Below are 12,052 nucleotides of genomic sequence, written 5' to 3' on the forward strand. Positions count from 1 at the left end.
AGAGTGAGGGCTTTCCATCGAGTGGATGGCCATGGACGTCAAGGAAAGAGATAAACCAAATCACAGTAGATAGAGAGATGGTTGCATGGACAAAAGGGAAACATGCCCTGTAGTGGAGAAAGAATGAGCAGCAAAGGAAACAGAGGAAGAGGATGGAGACACAGATTAAATCAAAATTCCATTCCAATAATTACTTCTATGCTCACTGCCCCTTCCCAGGTGCTTATTATGTTAAACACCATCTCACTGAATCCTCAATCACTCCTGTGAGGGAGGTTCCATTATTAATCCCATTTTATAGATGAGGGAATCAAGGTTCAGAGAGGATTAGGTAATTTGCAGAAAGACACACAGTATGAGTAATGCAGGACACAAGACTTGAAGACACATCTCTTGGTGTCAAAGCACTGGCCCTAATCAGGACATTGTTCTATCTTTAGGCCAACTTGTTTCTCTGTCCCCACCTCAGGCCCCCTGCCCAGGCCTGGACTGTTGCAGGATCTGAAGACTTCCAGCCTGATTACTTCCAACCGATTTTTTTCTGTAAAGGTCCACTGAGTAAGTATTTTCAGGGTTGTGTTGCAATTATTCAGTTCTACCAGTATAGACAGTATATACACCGTCTATAAAACTTCATTGGCAAAAATAAATTAAATGGCTACCCCCTGCTTAATCCATTCTCCACCTTGCAGCCAGAGTGGGCCAGACTCAAATGTGACCCTGTCATTCCTTACCTGAAGTGTTTCACCAATATCTCCAGGATCAGTCCAAACCTTTATCGCGGTATGTGTGACCTTGTGATCAAAGTGTGGCCCCTGGGCCAGCGGCATCACCATCATGTGGGAGCTTGTTGGGAAAGCAAGTCTCAGGTCCCACCCTGGACTTGCCGAGTTAGAATCTGCATTTAAACAGTCTCCCTGGTGATTTGCACACTCTGGTTTGGGAAGCCCTGTCTTCAGGACCCCCGTCTCCTGGCGCCTGCCTGTCTCCCCCCGCCCCCATCCTTTGCTACTGGAGCCTCTTCCCTCCCACCCCCACTTTCCAGCCACTCATCTCTGTTCTTGATACATTCCTCTGCTACCCAATTCCCTCCACTTAGCGAATTCCTGCCTACCTCTAGATCTCACATTAGACTCCACTTCTTCCGAGCAGCTCTCCCGAACCTCCTGAACTGCACAAGGTGCCCCTCTTCTGTGTTTCCATAGCCCTTCCTCATCGCCAACCACCACACTGCATGGAAACGACTGAATTGCCAACCTCTCACAATTAGTGTGCGAGTTCCTGAGAGGGAGACCCCGTCTGCCTCGGTCATTTCTACACGTGTCCTCAACACTGGGGACAGTAAAGACTCAATAACTACTTGTTGAAAACTGAATGAAACACACCCACCGCCTCTGCTCTGGGCAAGTATCCTACACAACTACTGTTTAATCAGCCTGTGGCTGCAGGTTTCTCTAAGCTTTCACTTGGCTCCGAGGCTTTGTGGAGTCTTACATCGTCCCCAAGATTCCATCTTTCACTAAGCCCGGTGGTTTTTCATTATTAGCAAACGTTTACTACTTGGAGAGGGCCCAGGGGCCTAAGAGATTTCTGAGCAAAATTCTTGAGCGATAAATTAGCTACAGGCCAAGACTTGAACTGTGTTAGGGAGTGTGTGGGGGAGCCAGGCAGAAGGTTCTAGGTGAGGAAGAAGACTTGAAGGCAGGACCCCAGGCTGCACACCTTCAGAGCTATGAACTAACATCTTTTCCCACCTGTGTATGGTGCCAGTTCTCGATGAACAATTGTTCTAGCTTTGCTGAGTGGGAAAAGACTCCCAGACACCCAGAGGTGGAAGTCAAGTGAGCTTTGTGTAAGGAATCATAAGCCAGTACATCCATGGGATGCCCTCCCCAAGGGAAGAGGAGAGCCCTCCCCAAATCAGACACTCAGTCCAGGGTTTTCTACAAGTTCCTTTATTAACAAAGCCAAGTATAAACGAACAAGGCCCCCCAGATGACCCAAAAGATTAAAAGTGCAAATTTACTCCAACCTGAAATAGAAGACAAATGGCTGGCCTCAACTGCCTGGGCCATGGAAATTTGGTGTGATTGAAAACTCCTTTGAATCACACAACTGTAGCAGCGGAATCATATGTGATTAACTCTTTGGTCTCTGTTACTGGAACAAACCATACACCATGACTGCAGCCAATGGGCTACATCATAATATATAGCTGGGGGTCAGAATACACATTTAAAATAACAATAAAATAAGAGGAATGTTTTAAAGTCAAGTCACTGAATCAAGGCACATTTTTTTTTAAAGCAAAAGGTGCTAAAAATATTCCTGAATATCTTTGATACTTCAAAAACCAGATTATATATATTTTTTTCAGTCTATTCTCTCTGTATAGATGATTGCATATTATCTTCACCCTCTCCCAACTTATACTTGCTAAATTTCCACCAAATCATGTGCTATGTAGGTATAAATGGAAACAAACAGTAGTGTCTAGGTAACAGATGTACGATTAAAAAAAAAAAATTAACGAACACCAAGATGATAACACTGAACATTTTTCCCCCCCTCTCTAGGGTCACTGGAAATGTTAATGAGGTTCATCTTCCCCACTACTGGGGAAGGAAGTCATAGCCTTCCTCCCTGTAGGTAGGGATAAGTTAAGTCTTCACCAAGGTCAAAAGCCACATTTTACAGAAAGAGTGACTTACTCCGTGAGGTTAAAAGAGATACTTTGGAAGCATGTTAGGTTAATTCCTTCCAAATCCTAGGATGTCCGTTTTGGTGGGACATCCCATCCCAAGTCAGAAAGGGGTAGAAACATCTGATCAGAACGGTATTCTTTGGCAGTAGGAGCTTGAAAACCCAGCACTGGATTTCTGTTGTCCACGGCCACCAACCATCCTTGCTAAGGCACGGTATGGGATCCTACTAAAAACTCACTTAAAAATAAGAACAAAATACAAATAAAAAGGAAACAAGTTCTTCTGCAATCCTTCCTGATTACTCATCGGCGAACTCCAACTGAGCCAAGGAGTTTAGCCCCAACTCACCAGGAAGGAAATGCCAAGAACTGGCCCCCAGCGGTTTGATTGGAGGATGTGACTGGGAATGAACAACTCCAGGATCGAGGGTCCTCCTGGGAATTATGAGTTAAGTGTTATCTGTGGCCATGTTAATTTTTTTTTTTTTTTTGGTTTGTTTCTACAATAAAGCTTAGCTCTGAGAGATAAAAAGAACTTGAAGTATCACAACCCCAACAATGTATAACAACATTATCTCCATAACAATAAATATAACCTTATACATACTGTGTAAGGCAGGGGCCGCAAACTGGTGGCCCCCAGGCTCCAGCAAATGTTCTGTTCGGCCCACATGGTGTTTGGAAGATTTTAAAATTATTTTGTTTAAAAATGAGAAAGTTCCACTTGAAAGAAAATCCTGATTTCCGGCCTCTCCCTACCCTTTTCCCAGCAGAGCTGAACGTTGGCTGCCCCACTTAAGATGGGCACAGTCCCCACCACCCACCCACCCCTTCCCATATTTATCTCCCTGCCTTACTTCTGCAGGCTGCTGAGTTTGCGACCCCTGGTTTGAAATAGCACATACCTAAAAATGTGTTTCCTACCCAAACCTCTTGCACCCCCATGTGATTTCCACACCATCTGCCCTTCTCCCGTCTCTTCCTTCACTTCTCTCTTAAGGCCTCCTTCCTGAATTCTTCAGATTTCGCCCTCCCCTCCATGCTTCCATTCTCTCTTCTTTCAGCTTCCATTTCCTTTTTGCAAAAAACATCTCCTTCTCTCAGCGCATGAGCCTTCCGGGACGGCTCCCAAGACTGGTCAGTGGGAGTTACTGAAGGGTGTCTTTGGGCAAAACAGCTGAGTCATCTTCCCTAAAACTTTTTCTTTGGGCACTGGCTGGACAATTCATCTTTTTTCTTTAACATGAGCAATTGTGAGGCTTCTCGAATAAGAATATTTGCATAAATGAATCTCTAGTACCAAGTATACACCAAAAATGTGTATGTACATTTCAGATCAAGGACATGACAGAGCCCTGATAAAATACAGAATTGAGCTTAATTTAAGTGCCTCAGACAACCATCACACCTGGCTAATATGCCATATTGTTTCATTTGTACACAGTACATGTTTGGGATCACTAAACATTGATCAAAATTGATCGACATCTCTAACTTTTGGTTACCATGTGCAGAGAACAACTGCTCAGCATGGCACTTAAATAAAACATTAATATTTTAAAAATTCACAAACACAATGCCCCATTAATTAAAAAATAAGAATAAAATTTAAAAATCTTGAGGATGGATGAGGCTTTGGGTAATTAACCTGAAGAAAAAAAATAACAAAAACACTACAAGAACAGAATGTTACCAGATTTACACTTCAAAAGACTAGTATGATTTAAAAAATAAAAATAAAAAAAGGAACCTATTGACTCAGCTAGAAACATCTGAAAAATTCAGTTTTTAAAGCTTTATAATCCCTCCAATAGCCTTGCTGTTCCCCACTTCAGTAGACTTAATGACTACAGGGGGAATTGGGGCTGATATGGAAACATTATAAATATATATATATTTATAAAGATCTACGTACTCTTGGCATCTATTTTAAAAAGTAAGTTTAAGAAACACTGTGCAGTTTATATCTTCGCAGGAAGTTGGTAGACGGATTCCTTTACTAAATGCAGTACCTTATGACCTAACACTGACCTCCAAAGCTGGGAATGACCTTTGTGTCATCAAGAGGAACTGTCCCCAGAACAACCTCAAAGAGAAGGCGCAACATTTGCAACTATTTCTCTTACAGTCCAAAGTGACAAAGGACAGAAGTCGTCTCCTCAGCTCCCACGAGGATACCCTGCCAACCATTTATTCACAATGACTTCCTGCAGTGGCCAAGTAGGTCCCCTCAAGCAAGTTTAAAGAATTCCCTCAAAACAACTCAGAAGTTGAACAATGGCCCCATTTAGATGGCTCCTTCTGTCTTCCAAGTTTTACCTTTAAGAATCTAAGGAAGTACATGTCTTTGTAAAAAAAAATAATAATAAATAAAAGTCCCCAAGTCTAGCACTGGGTGGGACTGGTTACATTTTCTATTTGGCAAGCAAGCGGATGGTGGACTTATTGACACCTCAGCCGAGTTGGGGAGATTTATGTCCAAAGAGAAACAACAGCAGACTCCTGACAAGGACTCCCCTCACCTCCCCCTCACTTACTCTCCTCGGCTGATCAGTCAGGGAGCCCAGAACCCAGGATACTGAATTCTTTGCGAAAGGCCCTGCAAGACCTGGGCTGAATCAACTACTCCTCAAGTTGGCCTTAGGACCACTTACTTAAAGGCTGCGGGGCGGGGGGGGGGGGGGGGGGCGATGGGAGAGGAACTTTTAACCATCGCCGAGCACTGACTGAGAGAGCTGACCACATCCTAGGCACTACAGCCCGCATTGCCTCTTCGTCATCTCATGACACTCGGAAAGAAATCACCGGGCAGAGGGTTGTGTTAAAAAGGCTGAAAACAAACAAACCAACCAACATGTTTCTGTCTCTAGCCAGCAGCAAGCTATGGTGAGTCATCTTCATAGACGAAGATCGAACTATATCTTCCTCAAAACCTAACACGTTTCTACGTCCTCACCAGCGTCGTGCTAAACATGGATTCTTTGCTACTCTGCACTGTGCCTGGCTGGCAGTAGGCTCTCCATGAATGGGTGCTGACTGGTACTCACCCCATTGTATGCCTGCAGGGATGTTAAGCAAGCCTGCTTTTTAAGACTGCACATTTCTTAATGACAAATGGAACTAGTCTCCCTTTCAGATGCAACAGCTTGGCACTGGCCATTAGCACAAAATGAAAGGTCTGATCAAAATACAGTGCTGTTTGCTCTGGGAGTTTCTCTAACCAACTCTAGACGACCTCTCTCTCAACATATGTGACTTCATTCTTTGCAATCCTGTCAGACACCTGTGATTGCACCATTTAAAAAATACATGAATATTAATTTGAACGGTGGAAACTGTGTTCCTCAGAACATTAGCCCCTAGAATAGAACTTCAATTCCAGTTGTAAAGATTCCGATTTTTAGGAAGACCATCAGGAACCCAGGACCTAGCAAGTACTTATATCAAAAAAACATTAGCTTCTTTAAATCTGGGGGCCAGAGATCTGTGTCTCAAAAACCGACAGCGGAAACTTTCTCTGCAGCTATTTCTTGCTTCCTTTCCTGGACTTCCCTAAAAGCTGGATCCTTCTACAGAATCATTTCACACAAATCAACATTTGGACCAACTCTTAGCTGCTGGGGTTGGATGTCTTTCTGTGGCTTGCTCCGGACACGCTGGTGGGTGTGAAAAAGATGCCATAACTATACTGGCTTTGGAGCCAGGGGTGACATAATAAGTCACCAGATGTCACCTTCCGAATTTTCTAACACCTGTGGCAGCTCATTTCCTTGCGATAAACTGGCTTCCTTGCCATCCCCACCCCCCGGGGGGGGGGGGGGTTGGCTTTAGGAGCTTTTGGCCAGGTGGAGGCGCTGTCAAGGTTTATGGTTCATCTTCAGGGAAGCCCTGGGTGCGCTGACTCCGGGGTGGGGGGCACCTGGCAAGGTAGCGAGGACCCCCATAGACCCGGAGAAGCTGGGGCAGCCTTCGCCACGTGGACAGCAACCTCGCAGCCGCGAGTTCCCGGGCATGTCTGTCGAACGCGGCCAGGAGGTCAACGGGGGCAGCTTCACGCAGAACCTTGGGCAGTGGGCCCACCTCGGCAGCGGCCCCACCAGGGCCCAGGACGCAGTGGAAGAGCGTATGGCGTCGCAGCAGGCAGTCTCTAAGGAACTGCACTAATTCTTCCAGCCGCTCACCCAGGTGTGCCTCGTCCCAGCCTTGAACCGGAGCCCCCTCACGCAGCAGCACCGCCAGCAGCACTGTCTTGAGCATGTACGAGGACAGAATGCGTCCCCACTGGGTGGCGGCCGCCGGGTCCAGCCCGCGGGCGCCCAGGTCTCGCAGAGCTTTAAGCAGCTGCAGGCACTTGAGGTAGCAGGCACCTGGAGGGGCCCGTTCCTGCAGCCAGCTCAGCAGCTTCTGCTCCTGACGCGCTGTATTCACACCCCACAGTGCATCAGTGCGCAGGCCTCCCGGGAGCTCCGACAGGGGCCCGACAGGTGAGGGTGGCGGCGGTGGTGCCACGAGGAAAACGCCATCGCCCAAATGCACAGCGGGGATGAGACGCACTGCCATGGAAAGGCGGCAGCAGCCGTAATCCGTGCGGCACGGCAGGATGTGCAGGGTAGGAGGCTGCTCCAGGCCGCCGGGGGTCAGGCTGACCCGACAACGCCCCTCCAGGCTGTAGCGCACGGTGGCCAGGGAACGCTGCAGGTGCGACTGGAACCAGCGAAGCACCATAGTGGCGGAGAGGTGACGCCGCCCGAGCACGTCCACGCAGAAGCCGTCGGCAAAGGGTTTGCAGTCCCGGAGCCAGTGGCCTCCGGAGGCCCCCGGCGGCGCCTTGAGCGCGCACACGAAACAGCCGTGGAAGGCTGGGGCCAGCGCGGGCTCGGTGCCCAGGCTCCGAGGCTCCAGCGCCACCAGCGGCGGGAGGCGCAGTGGCACCAGCACGTCGAAGCCGTCGGGCCGCCGGATTTTATGCTGCTCGTAGGCGCTGCCCACCTGGATGAAGTCTCCGCGGAAGGCCAACGCCAGCGCCCCGCCGGGGATGGGGCCCGGGGACCCCCGGGCGCGGCCAGCCCGCACCAGCTCGCCCACGATCCGGCTCACGTGCGCCTTGCTGTGGCCCAGCACGTGCGGAGAGAGGCGCACCTCGTGCTCGTAGTAACTCTCCAGCAAGATGCCAAGGCTCGGCTCTCGGAAGTGTTTAGGAGAGAAGGTGGAGTGTCTCCCCAGGCGGGGAGACCCTGGCAGGAAGCGCTGCCGGACGGCGTGGCGACAGCGCAGGAGGATGTAGCCAAGGAGGAGCAGGACGGCCACCTTGAGCAGCGAGAAGCCGCCGTCCGCACCGTCGGGGGGCTCAGCCCGGTCGTCCCCGCTTCCCCGGAGGACATGGTAGAGGCACACAAGGGCAGTGCACAGGCCGGTCACCAGGGGCCAAAAGACGCGCAGATTGAGGGTGTAGTGCACCGACATACCGGGCGCCCGGGACAGCGGCGGCCCTGCAGCCCAGGGCGCGAGCCCCGGCGGCGCCCCCGGCCCAGCATGCGGGCAGCGCCCCGGCAGCCCCGCGGTCCCGGTCTCCTTCGCCTCCGCGGCGGCTCCCCCCTCGCAGGGTCCGGGGAAGGCGCCCTCCAGCTCGGCCTCCTCTCCCAGCTCAAGTTTTCCTTCCAGCTGCGGCCCGCCCTGCGCTCCCGGGCCCCGGGCCGCGCCCTGCGCGGGCTGCGAGCTCCGTCCCGCCCGGCGGCCCTCCCCGCCCCGCCCGGCGCGCCGCCCGCGGCCAGCTTCCGACCCGGCCCGGCTTGCCTCCTACCCTGGGTGGCACTCCCGGGCTCCCCCTCCGCGCTCGTGTCCGCTCTCCTCCGCTCTTGTTCCCGTTACTCGGCCCCAGGAGTTTCCTCTTCCGAGGGGAGGCGAGTCCGCGCCAGCTAGCGGGGAGGAAATGCCGAAGTCTGGAGCCGAGCGCAGAGCGGGCGGGCGGCGCGGCCCCCTCCCCGGCCTCCGCCTTAGAGCGACGCGGGGCGGCGGGAGGGACTTCAGGAGGCGCTCGTAACTGGCTTCCCGCGGGCCACCCCCGTTCCCCTCCCCGAAGGCAGAACTGGGAAGGCCCTGATTCCGGGGCGGTGGCCTTGTCCTGGGAGCTTCTGGAGTTGTGCTCACATAAAGTTACACTGGGAAGTTGAAAAGGAGGAGAAAAGGACTCACACCCAGGGTGTGCCTCCCCACCCCCCAGCCAAGCAAGTCGTGGCGCTGGTGGCGTGGCAGGCTTGGGCACGGAAGCGGCCGCTGCCACTGTGCTGCAGTCCCTTATTCAACCAATATTTACTGAGTACCTACTACGTGCCAGGCAGTAGGCCAGGAGCTGGGGCAATAGCAATCGACAAGGTCCTTGCCCTCCGTAAAGCCTACATACAGCCTTTCTTAAAAGAGGAAACCAAAAGAGAAAGGATTCCATAGCAGAAAATGCTCTGAAGGAAATAACACTGCGCGAGGGAGTGAGAAGGGCGGGGGCGGGGGGTTGCCCTCTAGAAGATGGAAGCTCTCGCGGTCGGCTGACATTTGGTCTGAGATCTGAACGAGGAGGAGCCAGCCTTGGGAATCACAATAGCAGCTTTTACAGAAGACTTACTGTGGGCCGGTATTGGGCTAATCCTTTTACACACGCTCCCGCCTCCTGTCAATGCTATGAAACGTCCGCTATGATTTTCCCCATTGTTCAGAGGAGGAAATTGAGACACAGGCAGGTTCAGCCCCTTGCCCAGGGTCACACAGCTTTAGCAGAGCTGTGCCTTGAACACCAGCATCCGGGTCCAGAGAAGCCAGGGGGCAAGACTCCAGGAGGTTGACCAAGAAGCCCCTTCTCCACCTACTTACTGGGAGTTGTCTGTGTTGTCGGGACATACACTGGGGCCTCGGTCCCTGAGAAGCTTTGTTTTGTTTCATAACGGGGAGCACTCTCTGAAATAATCGGGATTTCTTTAGCTAACCTGGATTTATTTAAATCATTATCTTTATTTACTTATGTCAGTTGCACCTTCCCTGCTCCCAACACCATTTAAAGAGAGCAAAGGTGGAATGCTTTAAAAATGTCAGAACTCAGCTGCCATCTGGGACTCAGCACAAAGAGGATGGCTCCTGAGTTAAGCACCAAGATGCTTCTCAGGAAATCCTGGATTGAGCCTCTTAGAGCTGAGGAGACCTGCTTTCAGATCCCATCTCTACTACTCTTAGCCACTGGACCATCGTCTATTAGTCTGGGTTCTTTGGGCTGCGAGTGACAGAAACATAGCTAAAAAATAACTTCTTGTGTGTTTATAGCAGCACTATCCACAATAGCCAAAGCATGGAAAGAGACCAAATGTCCATCGATGGATGAATGGATAAAGAAGATGTGGTATATATATACAATGGAGTATTACTCAGCAATCAAAAAAAGAATGAAATCTTGCCATTTGCAACTACGTGGATGGAACTGGAGGGTATTATGCTAAACGAAATTAGTCAGTCAAAGACAAATATATGATTTTAGTCATATGAGGACTTTGAGAGACAAAACAGATGAACATAAGGGAAGGGAAACAAAAGTAATATAAAAACAGGGAGGGGGACAAAACAGAAGAGACTCTTAAATATGGAGAACAAACAGAGGGTTACTGGAGGGGTTGTGGGAGGGGATGGGCTAAATGGGTAAGGGGCACTAAGGAATCTACTGAAATCGTTGTTGCACTATATGCTAACTTGGATGTAAAGTAAAAAAATAAAATTTAAAAAATAACTTATTGTGTCATGTTAAGTGAGATACCCAGGAGATCCTGCTTCAGTACAGTTCGATCCAGACACTCTCCATCCTATTCTTGACTCTGCTTTTTTCTAAGCTGGGGCACTCTCTGCCAGGCCTCCTCCATCTCCTGCAGTGGCTCTCCCCTCACGTTCTCTTCACATTAAACTCGTCATAGAGGAAGAGAGAACTGTGCTTGCCTGGAAATTGTAGCAAAGGCCATGCCTAGAGATAGACTTGAGATACATGCTAAAAGTGGCCATGTTAGGAGTGCCTGGCTGGCTCAGTTGGTAGACCATGCGATTCTTGATCTTGGAATCCCGAGGTCAAGCCCCACATTGAGGGTTGAATTTATTTTAAAAAAAAAAAAAAAAAAAATATATATATATATATATATATATATATATGTATGTATGGAACGCCTGGGTGGCTCAGTCAATTAAGTGTCTGGCTTCGGATCAGGTCATGATCTCATGGTTCAGTTCAGGCCCCCGCATTGGGCTCTGTGCTGACAGCCGGGAGCCTGGAGCCTGCTTTGGATTCCATGTCTCCTTCTCTCTCTATGCCCCTCCCCAACTCGTGTGCTCTCTCTCTCTCAAAAATAAATTTAAAAAACATTTAAAATTTTATTTATTTTTATTCTTATTTAAAAAGAATTTTTAATGCTTATGAAGAGAGCACAAACGCACACATGCAGAGGAGAGGCAGAGAGAGGGGGACAGAGTTTTCAAAGCTGGTTCCACACTGACAGCAGAGAGCTGGATATGGGCCTCAAACTCAGGAACTGTGAGATCATGACCTGAGCTGAAGTCTGATGTTTAACCAAATGAGCCACCCAGGTGCCTATTTATTTTTAAATGTTTATTTCTTTATTTTGAGAGAGAGAGAGAGTGAGCAGGGGAGGGGCAGAGAGAGAGGGAGACAGAGAATCCCAAGCGGACTCCACACCATCAGCTCAGAGCCAGATGCAGGGCTCGAACTCCCAAACCATGAGATCATGACCTGAGCTGAAATCAAGAGTTGGACGCTTAACCGACTGAGCCACCCAGACACATCCCCAAAAACAATTAAAAAAAAATAAATAAAAGTGACTAAGTTAGAGAATGTGCTGATACACCTGGTCTGGGCTGGTTCTATAGACTAAGTTGTGTCCCCTCAAAATTCATATACTGAAGCCCTAACCCCTAATGTGAGTGTATTTGGAAATGGCTTTTCAGTGGTAATTAAGATGAAATCAGGTTATAAGGGTGAGCCCTAATCCAATAGGGCTGGTGTCATGATAAGAAAACATAGGGGTCTCTCTCCATGCACATGCACACCAAAGAAAGGCCTTTTGAGGACACAGCAAGATGGTGGCCATCTGTAGGCCAGGCCAGGAGAAGAGCTTGCACCAGAAACCAAACCCTGAGTGCCTTGATCTTGGACCCTCTAGCCTCCAGAACTATGGGAAAATACATTTCTGTTGGTTGAACCATCCAGTCTATGGTACATGTGGCCCCCACTGACTACTACAGTTGGAGGTGGGGTAAGCCCTGCCCAACCCACGGGGACTGTAGGAGGGGTATCCCTCAAGGAAAGTCCCA

The 12,052-nt window shown here is 49.5% G+C and overlaps 1 protein-coding gene across 1 annotated transcript; it reads right to left on the reverse strand.

The window, feature by feature from the left end:
* Window positions 1-5,386: 5,386 nt before the first annotated feature.
* On the reverse strand, window positions 5,387-9,271 carry ITPRIPL2 (ITPRIP like 2). Its single transcript, XM_049638333.1, has one exon. It carries the CDS (start codon window positions 8,165-8,167, stop codon window positions 6,569-6,571), a length of 1,599 nt encoding a protein of 532 aa, XP_049494290.1. The 5' UTR covers window positions 8,168-9,271; the 3' UTR covers window positions 5,387-6,568.
* Window positions 9,272-12,052: the final 2,781 nt, after the last annotated feature.

The sequence above is a fragment of the Panthera uncia genome, chromosome E3 (assembly GCF_023721935.1).
Source record: "Panthera uncia isolate 11264 chromosome E3, Puncia_PCG_1.0, whole genome shotgun sequence".
NCBI classification, from domain to species: Eukaryota; Metazoa; Chordata; class Mammalia; order Carnivora; family Felidae; genus Panthera; species Panthera uncia.